General features: G+C 47.4%; 2 protein-coding genes across 2 annotated transcripts; both read right to left on the bottom strand.

The window, feature by feature from the left end:
• Positions 1 to 37: 37 nt before the first annotated feature.
• Positions 38 to 13,330, bottom strand: sh3gl1b (SH3-domain GRB2-like 1b). The gene is made up of 9 exons (XM_030372392.1): positions 12,946 to 13,330; positions 9,446 to 9,514; positions 8,431 to 8,503; positions 7,879 to 8,022; positions 7,335 to 7,468; positions 6,311 to 6,469; positions 5,376 to 5,482; positions 4,681 to 4,811; positions 38 to 2,601 (listed from the first exon to the last, which is right to left on the bottom strand). The coding sequence occupies exons 1-9, from the start codon at positions 12,988 to 12,990 to the stop codon at positions 2,408 to 2,410; spliced, it is 1,056 nt and encodes a 351-aa protein (XP_030228252.1). The 5' UTR covers positions 12,991 to 13,330; the 3' UTR covers positions 38 to 2,407.
• A 281-nt stretch (positions 13,331 to 13,611) lies between these two features.
• rorca (RAR-related orphan receptor C a) lies at positions 13,612 to 27,096 on the bottom strand. Its single transcript, XM_030373125.1, has 10 exons — positions 26,678 to 27,096; positions 20,943 to 21,028; positions 20,535 to 20,676; positions 19,511 to 19,969; positions 18,920 to 19,041; positions 18,601 to 18,733; positions 18,035 to 18,142; positions 17,742 to 17,852; positions 17,261 to 17,373; positions 13,612 to 16,806 (listed from the first exon to the last, which is right to left on the bottom strand). Exons 1-10 carry the CDS (start codon positions 26,682 to 26,684, stop codon positions 16,645 to 16,647), a joined length of 1,443 nt encoding a protein of 480 aa, XP_030228985.1. The 5' UTR covers positions 26,685 to 27,096; the 3' UTR covers positions 13,612 to 16,644.
• Positions 27,097 to 27,239: the final 143 nt, after the last annotated feature.

Raw genomic sequence — 27,239 nt, 5'->3', positions numbered from 1 at the left:
ATATTCAGGAGAATTCTCTCAATACGACAGCATTGCAATTATTTTTCTTTCTTTATTAAAAGAATGGGGAAGGTTGACAAAACAAGAAGCATGTACAAATATTTTGATAATAATTCACAAAGTATTGCCGTTAAATGTTGGACTCATGACATAAAAAACATGGAAAGGTAACTTAAACTAAAACATACATTAACAATGTATCATATGAGACTACATGCAAAGTTAAATTTAAAAATGGCTAGGGTCCATATAAAAAAAATACTATAGGAGAGACAAAGGGATTTTCGCGGTGTAAAAGGGAGTATTCTAGCTGTCAGATTAAAACACACATATATAACTCTTTAGAAAAACAGGGAGACAATAGACTGGGGGGGGGGGGGTTCTGAACACGGATCCAAACCAGTTCCAGATGCCGTTAACCTAACCAGCGTGCTCTACTGCCAGACCAGATGTCCATGTGGGCAGAGTAAACCACTCAGCCCTGTCCCATGTGGGGTCTGTGACCGTGTACACATGCACTACGTTTGTACACAGCAAAGTGCCATGGTGGGAGGGAAAAAACAATACAAAACGGGATAGAATAAACGGATCAGGTCAGGAAATTCATGACCATTTAAAAAAGTCTATATTATTTTGGTTATTATTAGTCATGTCTCCACCTCCCTTTTTCAAAGGCACTAAAACAGCTAAGCGAAGGGTTTGTGTCTTGTTGCCCTCCTATAATACAGTGAGTCCACACCAAACATCCACCCTGAAACCCTCCAGTACTACCAGTGAAATGTACTGTAGATGAGACATGTAAACATGAGAGGAGATGGAACAGAGGGAGAAGAAGTCTCTTAAAGTCCCCCTGGGATCCTTCATCATAATCACCGATCTATACATAACTTAACTCATCTGCCCGCTTGAGTAAAAAGAGGTGGCAGAAAAGAGTCATGCGACACGAAAGGGGAAGAAGACTTCTAACGGTAGACCTTTCCCTTTAAGAACTCCCTTTTCAACCCTGGTCTCTCCCTCACAGTCTGATGAACCACTAAACCAATCGGAACGATGCATTTAAGACACCATCATACAGGAGAAGGTGGAGGGCATATAGTAAACAGTGGGGTGGATCGTGGTGGATGGGACTAAAGAGACACTGCCTGCAGTGTCCTCAGGTCCGGTGAGTAAAACCTGGTAGACTAGTGTCATAAAGAGCGAGCAGGTGCCGAGACCGACTGCTCCGGTCAGATTACAGTCTCTAGGTAACCAATAACAGGCCTTGGTGATGCAGAGGCATCACGTGTAGTACAGTACAGTAAGTACTGTGTAAGACAACAGGAAGGTACTGTGGTTTTGCTGAGAGCCATGTGGCTGATGCACCCTACGTATATACCTATATACCATACATGTATACCAGACACATGGTACGATACACAGACAGTGTACTGATTAGTGGCTAAAAGTTGAAGTGAAAAACAGGTGCAAGAAGAGCATCAACTTTGGGTCTGGGCGTCACGGTGGAGTTGTCTCACCGTCGAAAAAACACACACGCACGCTCGCGTGAATCTCATTTGGGGACCAAGGTGCGTTAACAAAACTTATGTTTTCACAGATCCGGAACAACGGCACAATTCTGAAGAATTGTTGCGCAAACGGCGAGATAAAAAGTTATGAGGAGTAAATACTGAAATCCTATCAGGACCCTCAGAGAGGTCTGGTCTCTGAGGGTGTGATGGAGCCCGGGGCCACAGCCTCAGGGCCGCGGTGTCACCGTGTGCGGAGTGTCTCTGGATCTTAAGGTAAACCCCGAAATGTAGAACGGATTTTAAGGCTCATAATTGACGGAAACCAAAAGCACAAAATAAACAACAATAAATCTTTTAAAAACAACAAGTGTTCGCAGACCTTCGACCGCGTGACCCATATCTGCTACTGTGCAACTTTACGCCTGGTGTCATAATGAGTTCAGCCAACAGGGGGCGTCCAGAGGGCAGCAGAGTCAATTCAATTGACTCGGCTCTGCACAACAATTAAAACCATATTGTTTATGAAATGTAGGGGAACAATAAAGTCACCTGTCTGATGTATGAGTTGTACTCTTATCAATTAAAAAAAAATGAAGTAACGTTTTTTTTCTCCTCAATTCAGCTGTTCTGAGGTAAACATGATTTCATAACGAGTTGTCTCAGACGAGGGACCCTGACCTTCTAACCTCGTTGTGGGAGTGGTCTTTATTTTAATACATTTCTCATCTGGAATGTGTAACATCGTCTTCTGAATTTCCCTTCAAAGTCCCGAAGACAGAAAGGAGACTGTAGTATTAATGAAGATGATGTCGTGGTGGACTACAAGATGAAGATGAATATTCTACACCCCATCCCTATCGTCACCCTCATCCCTCTCTCCCTCTCACCCTACCATGACTTTAGAGGGGCAGGGCCACCAGCACCTCCACGTAGTTGAGAGGGAAGAATCCTGATTGGCCGTGCAGCATGCCCTCGTACCAGTTCTCGTCGATCTGATTGGTCAGCGTGATGATGTCGCCCTCGCGGAAGCCCAGCTCGCCCTCGTTCTCCGGGTCGAAGTCGTAGAGCGCCTTGCAGCTGGGCTGCTCCGGGACTGTGGACACACGGAGAGGAGAGGACTTAGCATCACAGTCATCACAACATACATGCGTGCTGCGAGGGACGCATGCTGCACATCGCTGGTGTCTCCTTCAGTGCTGCAGGTGACCGGCTGAGGAAATGGTCAATGGTCTGCATGCATACTGCGCTTTTCTTGCTTTTCTTTTTTTCGCTTCACGAAACCGCCTAACATTCACCCATTCGTTCACCCGTTCACACACCGACGGCGGTGTCAAACCATAAAAGGCGACAGCCAGCTCGTCGGGAGCAGTCAGGGTGAGGCGCCTTGCTCAAGGACACCTCGACACACACACACGCTAGGAGGAGCCGGGGATCGAACCAGCAACCTTCCGGTGACCAGCCGACCCGCTCTACCTCCTGAACTACTGCGGCCCTTCTTCACTTCATTGCTCAACCCACAAAGGACCAACCCTACTGAACACATCAAGGACAGTGTGGGATCATTTTATATAGGCGTCAATGAGGCGACCTACTGTGTGGTGAACATCACACACTGTCCATCGCTGCTGTTGAACCGTGGTTCTCCGACTATTTTTAGGAATGTACTGAATGCATGTTTTTCTTTTCGACAACATGAATCATTTTAGGGAGGAGAAATATGTCTTAGGTATTTCAACACTTCTCTGGATGACCGTAAATTGTAAAACTTTGAGAGGAACGTTGTTGGCTTCCTGTCAGGATCAGATGAACAGACAACGTTGTTGTCGTTTCTGTCCAGGCTGTGTCTTTATTAGCCGACTACTTCTTTCTCCTTGTTTTCGAAATTGTACCCCGTGCAACTGTTAGAGTAACCCCCACAGCCCGAGTGTTTGAGAAACACTGCTGTAGAGCACTGCTAGTGTGACCGACCATCTGCACACCACATCTAAAAGGGCCAACTTTAACCGGTGGAATATTCATGGCCAGGGTCTAGTTAACCATCGCCACAGTGTATCACCACAATGACTTGTTGATTGTTCACCGGTTGGCCTTCCTAACAGCCCAGAATGTTCCCAGCCTTGGCTTTCCTCTCACTTTCAAACAGAGGCGTAACACGCAGACAGGAGCCTTGAATGGGGGACCTCAGCTCTCCCTCTCTCTCTGCGTTTAAATTCTATTTTTCTATTCCCCGTTTGGTGTGGCCGCTGAGATATCCGACCAAGGCCGCATTGTCAGGTCGTATCCGGTGGCACAACTTCAAACGAAGGGTTAGGTCGATTACGAAGTTGACTTCAACCGGTCGGCTATTGTCTCCTGACCAGGGAGCGTTTGATGCATCCCTTGTGAGCGCTTGGGACGGGTCTGGAAGATCCGAAGACAAACGTCTCATTGAAGTTGAACCGACGTGTAAACAAAGTGTCACCGAGCCTGAAAGCCTATCGGTCCAGCGCGTGACCTTTGGTTCTCGGTCTTCATTTCTGTTCATCCCACAGCTTCTTCATGTGATTGGGCTTTCCCTCTCTCAACAGCCTCCTCTTTGTGTCGGCTCCTTTCCCCGCAGGTCGGTTTGGTTCTGCACATTAGACGGGGAAACCAGGAAGTGTCGAGTCACTCGACTCCTCGCTACTCCAAACAGAAGATGGAATCATCTCGACGTCCTTGGTGATCCAATCATGTGGACAATGTTCCGAACTCCAGAGGTACTACACACACACACACACACACACACACACACACACACACACACACACACACACACACACACACACACACACACACACACACACACACACACACACACACACACACACACACACACACACACACACACACACACCTCCCTCCACTTCTGGACACAACAAAGAAAACGTGACTCTGGAGTTCCCGAAAATCGGACCCTGAGAAATCGATGACGATGTCGCAGGAAACGGAAACAAGGTCATTTCCAGAAAGGGGGGGGGCAGCCAGATGAGAGTTGACCCCATTACCGCCCTCACCTTCCCTCCCTCCCTACCCCCTCCCTCACACACACACACACACACACATGCACGCTCAATGTCCAGCACACACACGCATGTATAAAGACCCCAAGCCCCTCTCTTCCTCCCATGAGCACACACACACGCGTTCTCACCCGAGTTGCGTGCTGGAGGCGGGACCACCGTGCTGTAGTCGCCGTTCGATTGGTCGTTGTCCTCGTAGTCATAGACAGGCTTGGGTTTGGGCGTGTACTCGCGGCGTGGTCGGGACTGGGCCTCGTTCATCCTGGAGACAGAGAATAATAAATGTTATTAACCCACTAGGATCAGATGTGTGGTTGTGTGTGTGTGTGTGTGTGTGTGTGTGTGTGTGTGTGTGTGTGTGTGTGTGTGTGTGTGTGTGTGTGTGTGTGTGTGTGTGTGTGTGTGTGTGTGTGTGTTTTAGGGCTTTGACTCATTAGAATATTAGGCAGCCCTTAATATTGGAACCCGTTATGGGCAGGCCAAGACGGAGGGACGTCGGAGAACCCGACGCAGTCTATTCATAACATTATAACGACCACGGAAGAGGCAGTGAATGAAGTATTGATTAGACAGCGATTTATTAGAAACCTAATAAACCGTTGGAACACGCAAGACCGGTAACCATAGCAACGCCGGTAAACAAACCTTGCAGAAGCCCAATCCAGGTCTTATTGAAGGCATTTAATGGTCAAAATATTATTAATAAATATTTGTGTGTGTGTGTGTGTGTGTGTGTGTGTGTGTGTGTGTGTGTGTGTGTGTGTGTGTGTGTGTGTGTGTGTGTGTGTGTGTGTGTGTGTGTGTGTGTGTGTGTGTGTGTGTGTACCTCTCTCTGAGCTTGTCGGACAGCTCGTCCAGCACGGTCACGGCCTGCCGGTGGTACTGCAGCTGGGACTCCACCAGGGAGGACAGCTGGCTCACCTGCTCCACCTGCTGGGGTCCGCCACGCAGACACGCACACGCACACACGCACACACAGAACACACAGCCACGCAGCCGCACACACAAACACAGTCACGCACACAGTCAAAGGCGCAGCCACAAACACACGCAGTCACGCACATGCACAGACACGCACACAGTCACACATATGCATATAAGTGCATGTAAACAGCTCTACATCCTGGTTAATAAATGACTCATGAGAGCTTTGGCTGAATGCAACACTGGAGCTAATCAGGCTGTGTTTTGTTTAAACCACAGGTCCTCACTGATAGAACTGTTTACGACCTGAATAGAGGATGTTGACGATACAGAACAGTACCTATAGCACATGACCCAGTACAGTACGATAGGTCAATAAAAGGAAAGACGCAGTCAAGCTTGGTTTACTCCCAGTTAGGGTAAGGAATGACAGACAGAGGTGAAAACATTGCCTGAGATTACAAGGAAAGTTGGATGTCACGATTTGTTGATGCTAGGTAAACAATTAGTAAAGGAGCAGGGCAAGTTAATAGCCCTAAGAAACACGAGTCAGAAGGTATTTATAATCACCCTCTCCACTCGAATATACATACATACAGCACACACACACACACACACACACACACACACACACACACACACACACACACACACACACACACACACACACACACACACACACACACACACACACACACACACACACACACACACACACACACACACAGACAGACAGACAGACAGACAGACAGACAGACAGACAGACAGACAGACAGACAGACAGACAGACAGACAGACAGACACACACACACACACACGGGGGTGGGGGGGCCTCACGTCGGTCTCCAGCAGGTTGTACATGCTGGTCTCCGCCACGTCCTTGGACTCGTGGAACTTCTCCAGCGCCTGGCGGATCTCCAGGTCGGGGATCTTCCCCTGACGCTTCTTCTTGTAGTCGTAGTCCAGCCGCCGCCCCTCCAGCTTCTTCAGGTGGTGCTGGGGACGGAGACACATGTTGGGGCTCGCAGGTGTTGGTGTCACGGAGCCCTGAACCCCCCAAGGCTGGAGGGGTTGAGCTAGTGGGAGGCTCCCCTTTCATTCTAAGCGGCCCTGCTGCGGACGAGCGAGCTGTTGCCCTGCGTGGTTGACTCCACCGTCGGTGTGTCAATGTGTGCATGAACGGTTGTAAGTCTCTTTGGATAAAAGCATCAGGCAAGTCTCCTAAATGTAAATGTAAACGTCAGATGAAACGTCCTCTTAGGACTAGGAAATAGACAGGTTTTTTTTAACCTTTATTTAACAAGGCAGATCCTTAAGAACAAGTTCTTATTTACAGTGATGGCCTGACAAAAAGCACAAGCTTCTTGGTGGGGAAGGGTTGAAGGGGCAGTGAGAAAGGATGGGTTAGAAAGGCAACAGCCCACAAACACAGCTGTACAGACGTACAACAAGGCAGCAACAGGGACCTGCAGGGTTAACCTACAGCTACTCAGACATACGACAAGCACGAGCGAAGAACAGGATTACATAAACAGGGCAGAATAGCAAGAATAAACGTATAGCAAAAAAACATTCAAATACATACATCAGCGGGTATGGCCGTGCATATTTTAGTTTGACTAGATGGGTAGCGAGTATTGGCTTTGCTTTGTCAAAACCGAGGAAGGGATGGAACATAAAATAGAAGTGGGAACAGAACCGGTTGGCCGTGAATCGGTAAGGTCTGACAGAAAGCAGAAGTACAGGAGCATCCGCGTAACTACCAGAGCCGGCAGTTCCCAAACCAAGCTTGTGTTTAGAACCAGAATGGACCCTCGTGAAGGGCCATGTTCATCTGTATTTCATCCTAGTGACCTCCTACCTGTATCTCCCTCAGGTCCTTGTCACAGAGCCCCTGCAGGGGGTCGATGAAGTTCTGTTTGACGTCGATGTCCAGCGAGTCCTTCACCTCCGCCATCCTCCTCATAGAGTCGCCCACATCCACCAGAGCTCCCCCTGAACACACGCACACGCGCGCACGCACGCACGCACGCACGCACGCACGCACGCACGCACGCACGCACGCACGCACGCACGCACGCACGCACGCACGCACGCACGCACGCACGCACGCACACACACACACACACACACACACACACACACACACACACACACACACACACACACACACACACACACACACACACACACACACACACACACACACACATACACAGTGTTAACCAATCACAAACAAGAAAAAGATGGAAGCCTAAATAAAGTAGGGCAGTGACAGCCATTCTACAAGCCCTCCTTCTTCCGAGTGGCTCTCCACATGCGACCAGTGGGGCTTTGAATGTCACCCGGAATATACCTGACAAGGATCCACTCAAACCACCGGTCGTACCACCAACCCGACGTACCAAAGTTGGTGTCTTCTCCCAGCTCCCGGCCGTACTTGACCATGCACTCGCCCAGCAGCCCCTCGGCCTGGGGGTAGCCCGGGTTCTTCACCTGCCCGCGGATCTTGGACATCGTGTTCAACATCGACAGCTTGGCTCTGGAGGCTGGTCCAGGAGGAGGAGGAGGAAAAGAAGTAGGGAGTGAGTGAGTGAGTGAGTGAGTGAGTGAGTGAGTGAGTGAGTGAGTGAGTGAGTGAGTGAGTGAGTGAGTGAGTGAGTGAGTGAGTGAGTGAGTGAGTGAGTGAGTGATCAAGTGAGCGAGTGGCCGCGAGCGAGTGAGTGATCGAGTGAGTGATCGAGTGAGTGATCGAGTGAGTGATCGAGTGATCGAGCGAGTGAGTAAAAGAAACAGGGAAAGTACAGTTGAATAGCAACATTCAGAATGAAGAAGGTCTGTTTCAACAGTCGGTAACTATGTGTCACTGTTCTTCACATGCTTCACAACACGGCCCTGTGCAGAGCAGGGTTGGGGGGGCAGTGAAGGGTTTCCATGGAGCTCTGTTTTTCTCTCACCTGGGTTGGGCTGGAGGTACTCTGACGTTTTGGAGATGACCTCCACCACTGCTTTACTGGTCACATCTACTTTCTAGAGAAACAATGGAGGGAGGACACACACACACATGTCAAAGCTGCACAAGGGACACACATTATCAAGGAACAAACAGTACAAAAACATGCAGGGGTGAAAACTCAACATAATGTGGAGAGGCTGCATTATTAAGTCGAGTCAGCATAAGACTAATTAAAGATGTGAAGCACATGTAGTACAGAGATGCAAAGGCCATGTGGTTGCAGAGTGGTAGACAGCCTGCTCAGGCTGAACGGTATTTCAGTCCGCCAACTTGTTTGGATGACAATCATTCCTGAGGTCTTAGAGACAGCCTGACGCATCAACAAGACGCTTGGAGCGCACACACACATTAAGCAGAACTGGCGTTCCCCCGCCTCTCCACATAGACATGATCCAACCGGTGGGACGCGACCCGGCTCTCACCGCGCGACCCGGGACCATGAACTAGTGCTGCACGATTAATCGAATCGCAATCGCGATATCAGCCTTTGCGATTGAATAATCGCAAAAGGCTGTGATTTAATAAAAAAAAGATATATGTGCAAAAAAATGTAATAATCATAAAAATAATAATAATAGTATTTTTCTTATTTATTCCATTTATGTTAATAAGTTGTACTATTGAGAAAACGTAACAAATTTCTGCACTGCAGAAATATACTGTAAACAGTAATGAACACATTTTTTAGTTTTTGTATTTTTTAATGCTAGTTTAAGTTTGTATATTTGAGTTGAGAAATAAACATTTTTAAATTTTCAACAATCTGTGTGCATTTTCCTTTATAACCAAGCAAGTAGACTCATGACACCATTTGTTCCATACATCGCAATCGCAATATTGTCGCATAATATGACTTTTTCCCCAAATCGTGCAGCACTACCATGAACGCCCCGGCCCTTTGTCCCTGCTGTGTGTGAAAACAGCGGTCACTTGCGAGGGGTTTTAAGGTCTCTTACCCGCTCCAAGTCTTTGAACTCTTCGTCTAACTTGGTTCCCTCGGCGCCGCCCACTTTTTCACTCACCATCTGCCAATCACAAGAAGTGAAAGTTCTTGATAACAGAATTAGCAGAGTTCTAGAGAATGGGTCAGCAGAGGTGTGTGCTCAGGTATGAAGGGTTATGGTTTTAAAGACGCATGTAGTTTCATAACAAGCAGTGAATTCTAAAATGCAACAGAGCAAACATCATCATAGAAAATCAAAAAAAGGAAATAACATTTATCCTACAGTGGCTAATCATGGCTTCATTTGTGTTCACATTGGGTAGTTACAGTACATATCGTGCTTCAAGTAACGTCAGTACAAACAACATCCAGCACAGGAGAGACGATCAGAGACAATGGTGAGCTATTGATTGCAACGTCCCTATGGCAACAGAAACTCTGCTACAGATAATCAATGACACAGTGCCATTTTAATCATGCTGAAAGAAGTCGACCGCTGAATCTTTATTAGACACACAAACAAGAAATCACTTTTTCATAATTTTTCATGTCAGCGTTTTGACATGTTCATTTGTAACACTTTAACAAGACACCAATTAGCCTACATAATAACTAAATTTTTGATTTTCACTTTGATAACATCATCATCAATATGCAACCATAATTAAACTCTTCATATCATTACAACTATGGTATAGCCATGATACAGCATTGTAATAAATCTATAACTCCACAATGCCAGCGTTTAGGTAACTTAAAGCGGAGAGCTTCCTTAAGAGTTACGCAACATGTTGCACAAGTTAAGCCCCAGTCCTGGGGAAGTGGGGGGTCCACTCTAAAACGAATGACATAGCCCATCACATGCTGTAGGGACTGTAGGGGGCTTCTCATTACAACTGGTGTTGTTTGGTTCCTCCCCTAAACGGCTGAATCACGACATGGCAGACTGTGTGTGGCCCTGAAGTACCGCCAACCAAGAACAGAACCACGCCAGCACCCACTCAATGGAGATGGAACTCTGGGTTAACCCAAAGACGACAGAAACATGGCTGCAATCGGGACGCGGACACAGAGTTTGTTTAATACAATTGGTTACAATGAGGAATTCCTGTGGTCTCTGTTAAAACCCATGACAGAGACAGCCTGAAGGCACAGGTCACAAGTAGAAACAGAGCCTCCGCAGCCTAATTACTAGCATCTGCCTTCCGTACGCAACGCAAGACAAACCTACAGGCCATCGTCTCCATACACATCTCACTGAAACCATACATTAAAAGACACATGGAAAAACAGAGTTGGATAACAACTTGACCTGGTCGGCATAAATATGCTTGAATATAACAATATAACAAACAAAAAGCCCCCTGAATATTTAGGAACCAAAACACGAATGTCAATTGTGTATAGTAAACCTTTCAACATCCCCATCCATGTTTCATCTGGATGCCGAGAGGGGAACTAGTACATCATGCTGTAGGCATCCCAGCACCAAATACATTGACAAAATATCTCCGATCAACACCATGTATGACGGAAACATTGACGACAGTCATTTTCCACTGAGCAACCAGGATGCTTTTGTAAAGAAACAGCAGAATAATAACGAGGTCAGTACGTTTAGGACGTTGTTATTGCAGGAGTCGAAATTAATGGAATATACAGCGAGGCAGAGCAGGCACAAGAGGGATGTACAAACACATGCCGAGTCCGACGCCTTATTCAACAATCTGTCTGCTTCCTGCATACCTCAGCAGAACCCTGACAACATAAAACAGCTGCAAAGCTGCAATCTGCCATTACTTTTTTTATTACTCTGGCAAAATGAAGAGAATAGGCAGTTTACTTATAATAATATTGCACAATAACTTCCTAATAGTGTGCTCAGAGGGAGGTCTTAATCAGGAGTACACATATGGAGGGGTGGCATATTTCAGCGTGCGTCAATCCCAAGTGTTATTGGCTCTCTGGGTTCTGGCAAGAGCAGGGCCTGCATTGCTAATCACCCTCTCCACTCGAATATACATACAACACACACACACACACACACACACACACACACACACACACACACACACACACACACACACACACACACACACACACACACACACACACACACACACACACACACACACCTTACAGTACAATTAGGCAGGCATGATTCTTACATTCAAAGCAGGGTCTTTATTTTTTTACACAAACATCACTGCAGTGGTAATCCCACCACTTTGAATGATTCAAAATGGTCTTTGTTTTTTTTTTTATCTTTGAACACAACTGGGAACTGGGCTGTTCCTGACAGGAAACCGAGCCAGCAAGCAAATGTCTTTCCTGCCGAGATCACCCGGGACAGGAAGACCTAAAGTGCCTTCATCGTCGACCCTCTCTGAGATCACTGATTTAACCCTTCATCATCAACCCTGTCTGAGAACAGATTTAACTGCGATCGAGGACGGTCATTACCAATCGTCGCCATCTACATCTCAGTATGGACAAAGACGTCAGACATGATGAATAATGACGTCTGTACAACATAGTGTGTGTCTGTGTGATTGTCTTTCTAGCCGTGATGCAGACATTTCAACTAGTGGTATCTCACATTATGAACCCAAAACCCAAAGTACTTTTTTACGTACATATACTTTGAACTAATGCACTGTATAGAAACACACACAATACGTCTCAAATCAGCCTACATGTTGTCTGGTCTAAATTGAGCCACATTTTTCTCCAAACGCCATGATGGCTGCTCATATACAATGCCAACGCAACCATCCCTTATTTTACAACATTTCAAAAACTTAGTTTTACCAAATCAACATGAAATCAATATTTGAAGAGGAGATGTTTTCCATTATTGAGATCACTGTTTAAACGGATCAGCAGACGATGGACGGCTCTACTGTTCTGTTAAACATACCTCCATGCATGTGGGTTATATGTTATGTGAGCCCACAAAACAGATGATCATCTAGTATGATCTAGTGAAGGTCTCATGGACACATCTCTCTCCTCCTAAGAGTAAAGGTCTCCTGAAAATATCTCTGTCCTCCCAAGAGTGAGGGTCTCATGAACATCACTGTCCTCGTAAGAGTGAGGGTCTCATGAACATCACTGTCCTCCTAAGAGTGAGGGTCTCATGAACAACACTGTCCTCCTAGAGTGAAGGTCTCATGAACATCACTGTCCTTCTAAGAGTGAAGGTCTCATGCACATCTCTGTCCTCCTATGTCCAGCATCTGGAGTCTGCAGCTAGCTGCTGAGATTGGTGCTAACGCGATGGAGACGTCCGTCCGCCAATAAACCGCACATTTATTGAAGTATCGATAAGGAAACAGTGAGCTAGATGGTTAAGATGGCCTGACAGTAGGTCACATACTTTACAAGAGACACATAGGAGCAGGAGACCCATCCGGAGGGTGAAGTTAGTCCGCTAACGGCGTTAGCAACTGTTGCTAGCTGCGTTAGCGGGCTAACGGAGTCTGAAAGTTGAGAAGGAAAGTTTGCTCAAACCTGGCTGGCTTTGTAGAACTGCTTCTTAAACCCCGCCACCGACATCTTGGACCGGACTGTTCACGACACGTCCACGGAAAGTGAAACGGAGGGGGATAAGTTGTTGCTCGGTGTTTTTTTATTTGGTGAAACGGTCCGGTGGAGAAACGCGGAGGAGTGATCCCGGAGTGCAGCGTCCTCAGGTAGGGACGGCGGCCACGTCGAGGGGTCCCGGGTGGGGATCACCGGAGAAACTCAGCGAGAACACTTATAGAATGGGTATCAAGTGTGCAATTTGCTCGAAATAGGCATTGAAAAGCGGGTTTGCATAATGGGACAATATTTCCGCAGCGCTGGCCACGTTCGAGAAATCATACTCCTGGTTTTGCTGTCATTGCATTAATACGTGCACAGCGCCCCCTGTCGTATTTATTAAATGACACAGGTCTGGTTATGGAGCCAGGGGACGCCATCTGGTGCCCCTCAGGTCTCAGCATGCCTACCAGCAGCTTCCGAGAGGAGGCAACAACGCCCCATATAATCACACGGATGCTCTACAATAGACACATACTATTCTCTTACGTTTAATCCTATTACACTTGCAAAAACAACATCAAATCCTAGACAATTGTGCTTCAATAGTAGTCCTACATTAATAAATAAGATATAGAGACATTTCAGTTTATTGTAAAATACCTTTATTACATTATTTTAATGACATATTTAATCCCCACTGTACAACAATAACACTTTCAGTATCAATAACCTCTTAGGTTTAGATCCATGACAACATAAAATGATCTTATCAAAACCTACATTGATTTCAATGACAATTTTAAAAGTGTGTGAAAATGACGTACAGAAGGATTGTGACAAATAGGGAAACCGTTCAAGGAGACATATCTGAAAAATGATCTTTAACAAAAATAGAATAACATCTTTCCAAGACTAAGAGCTACTACACTGATGAAAAAAACTTTTTTTATGAGGGTAGCAATTCAAATAGACAAAAGATCACAACAAAACCAAAACAGGATTTAGAGATTCAAATCCACTTTACATCCCAGCATGTTGTTTCAAGACTTGAACTCAGCAGCCCAGGAAACGTATGACATTAGAAACAGAAATACATGCTTTGTTTCTCCTCTGATCAGACATCCCAAACAACATGTTCTGTGCACAGTGTGAGGACAGTGTGAAGGTGTTACCTTGGTGCAAGGTGTCCCGCTAGAGTCTAACCTAGAGAATAAAGACACTGTCCAGCCTACTCCCTGAGTCGTTTTAGCAGAAACTCCAGCCCTAAAGATGCTGCTACGCTGCTGGTACGAGCACTGTGGGGGCCGTTTATTATCATCGTTCAGTTTCACATGAGGTCTAAAGAATTACATTTGTCTTTTAAAATGCCCATAGCATTGATACCTTTGCATTAGGAGGCTTTTTGTTATTGGTATGAATCTTAACCGTGGCCTCCTCCCGTTGACGCCTGATCCTGCTGAAGGTACCTGGGCACCACGCTACACTAACCTCCGTCTCTGTTGGATTGCTTGTGGAATCTAATGTGGAACGGGGCCAGGGGGTCCCCCTTAACAGACGGGTCCCCCTGAACCGAAGGGGCCCCTCTGGATCGAAGGGCCCCACCTTAACCAAAGTCAACGGGCAAGACGTTATTGCACAATCCCACCGTGCCACTGTCTGAAGCACCCAGAGAAACGTTTCTATGGTCCTGTGAGCTACAGATGGAGAAGGACAGCACTGTTCCAGCAGTGCAGTGAGAAACCTGATTACAATGTATAATTCAACGGGACATGCATCTTTTTGCGATAGAAAGTAATACAAAAATGGTTTCTCAGCAGAAAGAACTATCAACAGAAGCTTGCCAAAGCCATGGCCAAGCGATCACTGGCCGTTATCTTTTAGTAGAGCGAAATATGTCCTCTTCGTTTTTACGAGGAATTTGTGTTAGTTAAGTTAAGCCACTGAGGAGAAATCTAGTGTTCTGAATTTTTGAAATCGCAATCCTTCACATTTGGAGAACCATTAATAAATCAAAAAAGATAGTCGGGGGGGGGGGGTTAGCGGTGGACTCTAGAAACACTTTACTGTGCCACATGCTCTGTGCGGAGGGTGAGGTAGTTAGGGAGTTGGGTTACAGACCTAATGAATAGCTGATCGAAAACACATTCTCCGCTGAAGCCCCAAAGCAGTGAGAAACGAGGCTGTGGCGGTCAGACTCAGTTATATGACTGTCGTAGGAGTTTCAGGAACCTCCCATTGTCCAGTCCACTCCGGGGTAATTGTTTTACAGCCGTGTTACAGGGGACATCGTTCCACACTTTCATCTGAGTGAGTCCTGGCTTGTTTTACAATCCTCCCAAAGCCTCTTGGATCGACTCCATGTAGAAGGCGTGGCGGAAGGACTAGCCATGAGCAGAACGTTCTAGAAGATCCTCCACTGATGCCGCCTGACTACATACACTCATACACTGGTCATTTTTAGTGTGGGGACATTCTCTTTCCATCCGCTGGACATCTGTCGAAGGACTTCATTCTGCAGGGGCGGTCAGAGTCATTGTTGGAGTTTAAATCCAGCAATTTGGGGCCAAGAGTTAATTTTGGATTAATACAAGGACTCTTAATTTCTTATCATTCAGCTAGTTCGATCAAGTCATTCCCAAAACCCCATATATGGTCAGACAGTATCTGTTTAAGACCTGAGAACAAGCAATACATAAAAATCCTTTCCTCGAAATTTCTCTCCCTCTCACTTTGAATTTGAATTGAAACTACTCTAATCGTACCTTTCTATATTTGTAAGTATGAAAGGAGCATTTGCAAATAATTTCATTATACTTCCATACTATCATTATTTCCATTCTAAGTGGCATTATGCAAAAGGGAGAGGGGATAAGGACTGAGGTCACTCATTACGTTGAAAAAATAAAGAGTTCACAAAAATATTTATATTGTGAAATAAAAATATCAGTGTCTGTAAATTGTGCTGATAAAAAATACCAATATGTTTTAGCGTAAGTGCTATATCTCTGCTGTGCAAGGTTCAACCATTAATTTGCACAGTTTTGCGCAGTTGCAGAATCCTGCTTGTTTGTGAGTTAGATCGTGGTCCCTTTAGACAGTCTGATCGTAGGAGACCAAACGGCAAAATTAGGACACTGTCAAAATAGGTCATGAAAAAAATGCCCTGCTACTATGAGGATTGAAACCGGCATTGCACATGTACATACATTCTGTATCAAGCCATAGGCCTGTGATGGGAAAGGGGGAGCTGGGGTACATTCGTTAACAGCTTAAAATAACAGCCAGGGCCCGGAAAGATTTAAGAACAAGTTCTCGAGGTTTATCAACACCTTCTTGAAAAAAAAATGTCAGGGCATAAACTAAGATGGGTACATTATCATCCCATCAATGATGTTTACCTCCACGTACAAAGACAATCTCCGGCGTCCACCAAGAGAACCTCAGATAAAGGTGAAGTCACTCTGGCATAGGGCAGTGTGAGATAGTTCTTTAAGGGCAGGAGTGGGGATGCGAGAGGAGGGCGTGCTAAAGTGTAGCGTGCAGGATTGTCACTGAGCTGCTGGTGGATTTTGCCTTTGCAACTTGCCACATATGTATATATTCTCTCTCTCTCTCTCTCCGACTCTCTCTCTCACCCTATGTTTTATAATCTGCAGTTGCTCCCTCTCTGTGTCTGGATGGGGGCTAGCCCTGCGTGGAGTCGGGGAAGATGAGGTCACTGCCGAACACCTCTCTGTACAGCGGGGGGAAGCTGTGGGCCGTCTCCGGGTGGACCAGGCGAAAGAACTCCAGCTTGTCGATGTGGAGATGGCAGATGGACTTCATGATGGGAAGCTTAGACACCATCTGAAAAGGAAGCGGGAAGAGATTGAGGCTTGATCTAAAAGCTGACGTTTTTTTTAAACTGCATCAGATCCTATATCAGGTTCCACATCCTCTGTGAGAGTGGAAATCGACGACAAGACGAAAAATACAGACACCATGTGTCCCAAGAAGAAAAAAAAGTATTAAGAATTATAAAAAGGAAGGAATATAAAAAGCATTTCACATTCAATGTAAAGAAAAAGAGTCGAGGGCAGTTATTAACAATATACATCCTCTTGACGAATACAGCCCTCGCAGTCGTGAACCTTTATGGTTCTGCGTCGGCGCCGGTCTTTGCCCTTGCGGTAGACGCAAGGAGGGTCCGCAAGGAGGGTCCGCAAGGACGTCAGGGGTCCGTAGCCCCCTTGCGTTGCGTGAACGTGGGACCGTAATAAGCCCTTTAGGGGAGCTCCCGGGTGGACCACCAGTCCTTTACCTTGGCCAGCTTCTCCTCTGCCGAGGCCTCCCTCTGCAGGCAGCGCTGCAGCGCCACGTACACCTTCTCCTGCAGCCTCTGGATGTGAAGCGTGTCCGTCAGCCAGGGGCGATCTGCAACCACACAGAGGGTGAGTGAGACCCCGTCACAGCGTACCACACAGGGAAGGAAGTCTGCACGGGTCAAATCAGCGCAATCAGAATAACTTTACTTTATTGTACAACAAGAGTACAATTCTTAGGCTTGGTTCCTCATCAGCCATACATCTCAACGTAGCAGCAACAATACAGGGTAAACTAAATAAGAAAGATAGTAAAATTAAGTGGTAGTGGTACAAGCCACGGTCGATAGTAATGCAAAAAGGTGGTGCAAATCACAGAAATATGTATTTAAGTTATCGGTTTTAGTTAAGATGTGCAAAAACGCTGTGCAACAAAGCACAGACTCCAAGGTGGACCCTGGGAGGAGGAGTTGGTCTCACCTGGCGACAGCAACACGGCAGCGCTGAACAGAGCCATCTCTTCCTCGCTGAGCTGCAGGCGGCTCAGACTTTTAGCAAGGTCAAACACGGCACTCACAAGGTCGTCACAGCCTAGCAGACATACAGAAGGAGACCAATGAAAACATCATCCAACGCCAAACGAGAGAGAGAGAGAGTGTGAATGTGTGTACGTGTGTGTACTTATGTTCAAATGAGAGAGAAGGTTATTTTCAAACGGCTGCATTATAAGTGAGTAAGTGAATGACCAAAATAAGCGAAACAAATTAACTTACCGAGCGCTTTGAAGAGCTGCGCACAGGCAAACTTGCCGTCGAAGAGCAGCGTGTTGTTGATGGGGTTGTAGGCTCGACACAAACGGATCAGAAGAACATCCAAACAGCCTGGGAACAAGAGGACGGAAACAATGATCACAATCTGGCCAAACAACTATCTAATGTCCACAGGGCAATTCAAAAGATTTATCATGCATATAATAGCTATAACGTATATGTATAACGTGTTTTTTTATTTGTCATGCTTGCAGTTAATTCAAGCTTTCAAAGCGTGATCTCCGTTAGCTTAAGTACGGGTCGAAGTCCTGCAGTTAGTATCATCAGAAGCACATGATAAGGTAGGGAGGCACTGTCAAGTGGCTGGGCTGGCCAGACAGACTTCATGGCGGGTAAAGTGTATCGGCGGCATGTGACCAAACCTACGTGTTTCAAATCAATTGGGAATATTAAGGCGGTTATGTATCAATGAGTGTGTGTGTAATACACGCAGTACGCATGTTGTTGTTTGTGTTGTTGTTGTTGTTGTGGTGGGTGCAGGTGAAGCTCTTGCGGGACGGAGCACCCACCTGCTTTGAGGAGGATGATCTGGTCGTTCTGACAGAGGTCCATGAAGCCGGCGATCCGCTTGGCGAACTCCACCACGTATTGGATGGCGTTGGTGAGGTGGACCGCACAGTGCTGCCACATCCCCTCAGCGGACTGGAGACCGGAGAGAGACAAACAACAAGGGTTCATCATTTATTCTGTCAGCCAACCCATACGTACACCGTTCCCAAGAATCCAACCCGTGATTCTGTGGTCCTGAAGTGAAGACTTCATGGACTTCCTGCAAACAAAGCTCTCAGACAATTTTTTTCAGCGATGCGAGATATCATCTCAAAGTACCTTTGTTTGATAGGAGCGCGTCTCCTCTTGGCTGTACATGGTCCACGCCAACCTCTTCAGCTCCTCTGTGCTGTACTGGCTGGTCTCGATGTGGGACTTCACCACACTCTGGGTGATGCACTCTGCGCAAGACCAAGAAACACCGTCAGTCAGCTGATCTTGGGGTCGGTCCGATCAAAAATCAAGTCGTTAATATAGTGGGCAGCCATTGTCCAAACATTCTATCTTTATATTCCTATGATATCAGTTCTATAGTTTTATGTTGGGATTGATCCTCGAGGGGTAAGCGGTCCTTGAAAGACTAAACTAACTTTTTCAGAGCTCACCTAGACTCTGCCTTGCCACTCCCTCCCAACCCTACTTACTTATCCTATGTTGTACTTAGTTATAGTAATAAGTTGTGTAGCATCTTATCCTAGCTAGCTCTGTCGTATACAGGGAATGGGTTAGCCTAACAATTGTTAGTGCTTGGCACTTAGTTCTATGAACCTTCTTATGACAAATGTACTCATTGTGAGTGGCATTTGATAAAAGCGCCCTGAGTGTAAACGTGGTGTAAACGTGGTGTAGGCGGTCCGGGCGTCTCCTGACCTAGCTCGAGGCCCGAGCAGCCGTCGGGCGGTGGGATGGCGATGGCGCGGGAGAAGAGGCCGGAGTCCTGCAGCAGCTGGTACTCGTGCTTGATGTGGTTGTTGACGTCCACGAGGTCCAGGCCGCCGTTCTGCTCCGGGGAGCTCTGGGAGGAGGAGCTGCTGCCGGCGCTGCCGCCGCCGCCGCCGCCGCCCGTCACGTCCAGGGCGCAGTAGTCGGGGGTCAGCGGCAGGTCGAACAGCAGCCCCTCCGCCAGGGCCCCCATGTCGTGGTGGTCGCTGAAGGCCGTGCTGGAGCCCCGGCTGTAGGCGCGGCCGTGGGCGCCCAGCTCGCCGCTGTCCTCGCACGGCTCCGCCCCCGCGAACTCCGCCCCCGCAAACTCCTGGGACTGCTGGTGCCTCTGCACCTCGGCGTACAGGCTGTCCCGCTGCTTCTTGGACATCCGGCCGAACTTCACCGCTGGTAACGGACACAACAACGTGAAGTTAAGTTAAGTTAAGTTCACCGCTGGTAACGGACACAACAACGTGAGGTTAAGTTAAGTTAACTTCACTGCTGGTAACGGACACAACAACGTGAGGTTAAGTTAAGTTAACTTCACCGCTGGTAACGGACACAACAACGTGAGGTTAAGTTAAGTTAACTTCACCGCTGGTAACGGACACAACAACGTGAGGTTAAGTTAAGTTAACGGTAGAGGGTGTTTAGCGAGGGTTGGTTAGAGGTAGAGGGTGTTTAGCGAGGGTTGGTTAAAGGTAGAGGGTGTTTAGCGAGGGTTGGTTAAAGGTAGAGGATGTTTAGCTTAGCGAGGGTTGGTTAGAGGTAGAGGGTGTTTAGCGAGGGTTGGTTAGAGATAGAGGGTGTGTAGCGAGGGTCGGTTAGAGGTAGAGGGTGTTTAGCTTAGCGAGGGTTGGTTAGAGGTAGAGGGTGTTTAGCGCGGGTTGGTTAGAGGTAGAGGGTGTTTAGCGCGGGTTGGTTAGAGGTAGAGGATGATTAGCGCGGGTTGGTCGAGCTCCTTGTTTACCGTCTCGGCTCATGCCCAGAGAGAGACACTTCTGAAGCCGGCAGTGCTGGCAGCGGTTGCGGTTGGTCCGGTCGATGAGGCAGGTCCTCTGGCGGGAGCAGGAGTACATGGCGTTGTTCTGCTGACTGCGTCGGAAGAACCCCTGGAGGTAGACGTGGAGATACGCAGAGAGTCAGGAAAGGGTCGGCTTAGCTCAGGAGGTAGAGCGGTCGTCTTGTAACCGAAAGGTTGCTAGTTCGATCCCCAACTCCTCCTAGCTGAGTGTGGATGTGACCCTGAGCAAGACCCTTAGGGCCAATCCCATTTCTACCCCTTACCCCTCCCTGTTGATTTGAAGGGGTAAGGGGAAGGGGTAACCCTTACCCCTTCAAATCAACGGGGAAATGGAAAACTGTTGAGATGTTTTACCTTGCAGCCTTCGCAGGTTATGACCCCGTAGTGGATCCCTGACGACTTGTCCCCACAGATCTTACAGGGAATCACCTCGATTTGAGCTGAGGAGGAAAAGAAAAGCAGTGAGTAAACTCTGTAATCCCTTGAGGAATACAATGATTAGGATATTGCCAGGAATCCCCCCGCAATATTTATTTTGCTGAACATTTTCTTCTATAAATTAGAATCACACTCGTATTTAATAACACACCTCTTCTCCGCATCCAACACAAAATTAATTAAAATATGTAAATCTTTCTGATAACATCGACCGCCCAAAGACAAGACATTCATCGCTTTACTCCATTGCCTTTGGACCCCAACACCAGGGGTAAGGAATCACATGCAAACATTTGACTCTTGGACGATAGAGCATGATGTCGACAAACCAACCAGACAATAAAACTCTATGACCTTATAACAGCTGAAGGGCGGCCCCTCGTTAACACACTGTGACTCCAGACGGCGCTGATTTGAAAGATTCATGACCCTGAACAAGGAAAGTGCCTCAGCCTTGGAAATGTATCGACGAGGGCCAGGGCCCGTTTGCATTGCTCCCGCTCTGCAAGGAACACAATGTCTCAACAATAAGATACTCTTTGAGGAGCGATTAGCGGGGGTCAAGGAGAGCCTAATCAAACGCAGATAACGAGCTGAAACGGCCTCTCTGAGAGCTGCACAATGTATGTATTTTATAGCCGGGGTCGAGCACGGAGCTCTGAGCCGTCTTATCGAGAACAGCCCGTCCTTCGTTAGGTTGTTTAGGTGACCGGCTCCTGACGCCCAGAATAGACGCTCAATTGCATTAGTCGAGCCCGGGGTTATAAAGTTTCAAGTAGCTGGATAACAATGGCGCCCCCCTCTCGTGCCCCCCACGGGCTCTGGGCCCTCTGTGACTGCTTCAAATGGCAACACTGGGAAGAACGACCATCGTTGCAGTTGATTTGTCATTGTCGCCGTGTGTGATTTGGTATGGGCCTGAACTGCACAGCGCTTGTGTCGATATATAAGGTTACCTGCAGTTTCCAACGCAACGTATTTAGCGGCGTTGGCGAGCGTTCAGTGAAGCACTGTTGGTGCTGCGTTGCAGAGATGATATCATCTCTTTGCATATTCAGACACTCACACATCACGCCACTGTGCTGCTGCTGCTGCTGCATGCGTCACATGCAGATTGTGACAAGTCGGGAACGTCTGATAGAATCTTTGGCGTCTGTGGCATCATGCGGAGGTATTTGAAGGCTACCTGCTGAGTAGGTTTCCTACTGACGTACAAAACAATAAACCTGAGAGATAATAAAGGCTCAGTCACTCTCTGCCTCCCGGCTGCCCCCCCCTCCTGTTATTGGCTGCATTCCATGATCTCACTCGTTTAAAAGAGGTTCTCCTAGCAACACTCCCCCCCCCCCCCCCCCCCCCCCCCTCTGTTAGGCACCCCATTGGTGGCTTGTCGTGTGTCCCTGCCTGTGACTGGCCGGCTCGCCTGCCAGTCAGCCGGGTTCTGTTCTACTGACACAGTTTCCCTACCAGCGGAGAGGGTCGTTGGGCCGTCCCCTGTTGACTTTGGGGGGGGCTGCCTCGCACGCGATACCACCGGGCTTCTCCTGGGTCCTGAAAGGTGGAACTAATTCAGGCTCCGTCGCCGAGCAAAGGTCAGACGAAGAGAGGATTCCATTCCGGGTTTTGGAGCAAGCCAGGCAAATCGAGAGTTTGTTTAATTAAGAGGATTCACCCCCCCCCCCCCCCCCCCCCCCACCGCTGGACGCCTTCCCAACGCAGGCAACGTGCAGAAAATAAACAGACACGGAATGACGAGCTGCCGACGTGTCGACTCTCGCTCTGGACATGTTGGAGCATGTAATCGGAGTGAAACTTCAGCTGTCTTTGAGGTACAACATGCATCTATTTATACTCTGGAGCAGCGGGCCAGAAACCCCCCTAACCGCCGTCGGCTAGCAAGGTGCAGTCCGTGGAACCCGAGTCCTCCCGGTGTCCGTCCATCCCGAGATGGCTCACGCCGATACCTAGTCATGTGTCTGAGCTGAGGTATCATAATTTTGTGCGCCGGTGTGTGTTGGAAGTGTCATCAGCTGTAAAGCATCTGCTACTACAGCGCCCTATACGTTTTCAGGTTTGAGGGTCATCTGTGTCTCACACACACACACACACACACACACACACACACACACACACACACACACACACACACACACACACACACACACACACACACACACACACACACACACACACACACACACACACACACACACACACCCCTTTCCCTGTCCAGCCTTGTAAAGCCTGTAGGTGGACTTTAGCCTCTCTTCCCGCCTCAACAAACAGTCCCAAAGCTTATGTTTACCTTGCACATTACCTCCTGTTCGGTATAGCTAACCTATACCATGAATGGCTGTACTATGCTGCACGGCGGGAGGGGGGTACACCACATATGTGATATCTTAAAGAGACAGCAATGAACGGATGAGTGAGTGCTTTTTATCGCTCACATGCAGCAGAGGGGCCCCCCCCAAACACCTGCCCCTCAGATCCTTCTCCACTGTAGTGACCCCACTGTAGTGACCCCACTGTAGTCTGACCCATCTAGAGAACGCACGCTGAGCGTTTCTGCACAGCGCAGGGCAGCTGTGGTCCCATCTGCAATACAGGAAAAACCTAGCCATTAGGCGGTACTGCTGCTGACACTGTTTGAAAATATTGGAACGATGATACCGTTTTTCAAACTGTGCAATCCTATTGTTATTAGTTTTTTTTATTCTACTATACATGTTTTAACATCATTAACATAAATGCCAATATTGGATTTTTCACAAAGTACGCAAAAATGTATCGCACAAAATTAGTTCCTGGTATATTGCAGGAACTAATCGCATAAATGGGAACTAAAATTGACCCCTAAATCTTAACTGTGCCCCTTCCAAGACCAGTCGGGTCTATATGAATCCATAACTCTACGGCTACTCAACCTTATTATTGCTACCATGTTTTTACTGGACGTGTAGAGCAGACCCTGGGCCATTCCTGTGTAATCCCCTCCACCGCTGACCAAACAGACGGAGGGCCTGACAACCCGCGGTGATCCCTGCTCCTTCCCCAGCCCCACGGGCCTCCCACACACATAAGCACAACCAGACTCAGGAATTCAACTCGCAGCATGTCATTTTAAGCACCGGCCAAAACCGCAGCAACTAATTCAGGAATACGCCTTAGCGATCAGAATCATCTTGGACTAAACAAATTGTGTGGTCAAACATGGGGAAGATACAAAGCCTGACACAAGAATTAATGTGTGCAATTTCTACGTCACCAAATGCTTGCTGGGTACACTAGATCTAACACTGAACCCTAAGGGAATATTTGCACTGACACGTTCGAATATGTGCAGCAGAGCAGGTGAGGAGGCACGGAGGGGAATCTTAGCGCCCTCCTGTCAAAGGGGTCCGGGTTAGGATCGAGGGTCCCTGTGAACGGGCCCGGGCTCTTCCACTGTTCATTATGTCCTTGAGCTTAGGGGGCCGTGTGTCTTGGAGCTGTAAGAGGGCCGTACATCACAGACCCCAGTAGCACGCGTTTACACACACAGGAAACCAGCGCTGTCACAGCGCTGGTTTCCTGTTCAGAACTGGTAGTAGCTGGTACAATGTGTGTAAACGCGTGCTACTGGGGTCTGTGATGCGCCGCTGTGTGCTGATAGAATCTAGCCACTCACACAAAAGCCATATGAATCAGATACTTTATAGTTTGTTGTTTCGGCTCATTGCTCTACTTTTGGGTGTTCAGGAAGAGATGACGCAACGCACAAATGCATTGCAGGATCATGCTCATGGCAATTTGCTTGAAGATGATAAAATCATAATGATTGGTTTTATATATGCAGGAAGAGAAACCAACACCATGTTGCCAATCCTGAACATGGTAATTCACCATGGTCATGACATTTTACGACAAAATTAGCACAACACCCACCTTTCCATGTTCCATTTACTCACATTGATATCATAAGGTTAGACGTTCTGAAATGATGTAATTTATGTGACGTGAGCCAGCTTTCAACATGTAATACAGGTGACACACATTGGAGAGTTGATGTAACACAAACAGGAAACTGAGCTTAATGCCCGCTGTGCTTTTGCTTAAAGGTGGCTCACTGTGCCCATATTCAGCCCGCCATAAACACACCATCCCTTTTTATCAGTATTATGTTTAACATGGATCGGCTGAAAAGGCTATCAAACAGTAATCCGTTTTTTGTTGTGCCGGTCAACATAACTCTTGTTGGGTTTTTTTTTGCCAACACAAATACAGAAAGTTTAATAATTGCGCTATGCACGCATCATTGTAAATGTACAAACTTGACTGCTCAGAGTCTGCATGGCTACACGTTTCCCGATAAAACCGCTTCATTATGTAATTCATTAATGTCCAATTGGAATGACGACAGTCCTCGGTGGCTCTGACCCCTGGGTGAATGCTGTGTAATCCTCCATGACATAACTAGGTCAATGGAACAGCGGAATCTTTCTCTCTGACCATGCACACAGAGCCTTGTCAACAACAACACAAGAAGGTTTCCTCAGATCCAAGCCTCTGCAAGAGAAAAACAATATCAGAAAGATATATGCGCACGTCGTACTCTGAATGGAGCACAAATATGAGCTTTGACTTGGCCGACGCTATCATCACATCGTGTTTACATCTCTAATCAAATGCAACACTTTATGTGTTGGGTTTGATACGTTAATCAAACCGAAGTCTCACCAAGATGAAACCAGAACGCATTTGCTCCAAAATGACAGCATCATCGAAACCCAATCACCGTCTCCTCAAGACATGTATCCATAACGTCTCCATTCTCACCACCATTAAAGGACTCGAAAACATTAGCACTACGTTTCCTCTCGGGGTTGCCATAAACAGACTTGGATTTTCTTTTTCTGGGACTCAAGTTTTTTATTTATATTTTACACCTGTATTTTACACCACAATGCAACGTATGCCAGCAAAATAAAAAAACAAAAACTATGAAAACTACACCACAAATCAACAGCTGTTTTTAAAAAAGACACGTGTCATACACACCCGTCAACACAAGACACTCAAATGCAATGCTACAACACGAGATGTATTGTGTGGTTTGATTGACAGCTTTTTAATGATCCCTCCCTCCCCGCCTCCCCCGCGGGAGTCTCTCTTACATAACGAGGCGCTCTCCGGCGGAGCCTTGCTACTAGACCAGCGGGTCCCACCGGTCTGAGGGGGTCAAATGCACCGGGGGGTTTAATGAACCGAGTCAGTGACCTTGTTTGGGTCAGATATTCACACATTTTAAAATCAATTAAAAATAAAAAAAACATGATAGGCCAATATGAAAAACATATTCTCGAATAAAACACGACTTTCCGTTTATTTATAGATGTCGCGCAGACATCAGAAACAGCGGGTTGCGTGCAGGTTTATAACCGACATGTAACGCAGCTTAGGGCCGGTCATACGCACTTCGGACCCGGTTCAAAGGAGACCAACGAGAAGCTGCGAGCAGCCACCATTGAGCCGCTGAGCGGAGCACTAAGTAATGAACTGACCACTAATAAGTCATCAAATGAACTGAGCACTACGTCATCAAATTACCTGAGCACTGAATCAACAAATGACCACTATGCAAAGAACATAAATAAGTTGTATACACTCACCTCTCATGGTGACGGCTGCTGTCTTCAGTTCATAAACTCCACTTTGAACTCCGAGACGAACGACTCCTCACACGGCTGATACTACTGCTCCGGATCGGACCGAACGGTGACCTGCTCTTAGAGCGGCGGTTCTTCTTCCGTTAGTTCCGCGCCTTCCTGGCTGAAAGCTCGCGCTGTCTGCAGTAAACAATAGGTCAGCTGCTCTCTCTCACGTCCTCCTCGGTCCGAGCTCTCTCTCTGCTCGCTCTGAGCTGCTCGCGGCGCGTGGACTCCACATGATCCGCCGGTCCGCCTCGATCGGCTGCGCGCGCTCCGTCGTGACCTTCCGCGCGCATTGAGCCTTCAGCTCCCAGGGCACGCGCCGCGTGCGTGGGAAAGTGTGGCAGTGTGTCACAGAAACAACCGCGTGGGAATCGGTCTCCACGCGCCGCTATGGCAGCAGCGCTCTCTCGGCGTATAGATGGGTTTGGTTGCGTCTCTCCCGCGTAAAGATAGACGGCAACCTGGAGTTTCTTGCGTTGGTCGGACCAAAACCCCGATCTGATAGTTAGGCCTAGTATTA

Source organism: Gadus morhua, chromosome 12 (assembly GCF_902167405.1).
Source record: "Gadus morhua chromosome 12, gadMor3.0, whole genome shotgun sequence".
Taxonomy (NCBI): domain Eukaryota; kingdom Metazoa; phylum Chordata; class Actinopteri; order Gadiformes; family Gadidae; genus Gadus; species Gadus morhua.
This window is presented reverse-complemented; position numbering and strand designations above follow the sequence as displayed.

Excerpts from the sequence above, each read along its gene's own strand:
- sh3gl1b (XM_030372392.1), bottom strand. The coding sequence starts at position 12,990 with ATGTCGGTGGCGGGGTTTAAGAAGCAGTTCTACAAAGCCAGCCAG. Across the intron at positions 8,504-9,445 it reads AGTTCAAAGACTTGGAGCGG|AAAGTAGATGTGACCAGTAA; the intron begins GTAAGAGACCTT and ends TTGTTTCTCTAG. Across the intron at positions 5,483-6,310 it reads ACAACCTGCTGGAGACCGAC|CAGGTGGAGCAGGTGAGCCA; the intron begins GTGAGGCCCCCC and ends GGCGGACCCCAG.
- rorca (XM_030373125.1), bottom strand. Across the intron at positions 18,734-18,919 it reads CGCGCTCCTATCAAACAAAG|TCCGCTGAGGGGATGTGGCA; the intron begins GTACTTTGAGAT and ends TCCGGTCTCCAG. Across the intron at positions 17,853-18,034 it reads GCAGCTCTTCAAAGCGCTCG|GCTGTGACGACCTTGTGAGT; the intron begins GTAAGTTAATTT and ends TATGTCTGCTAG.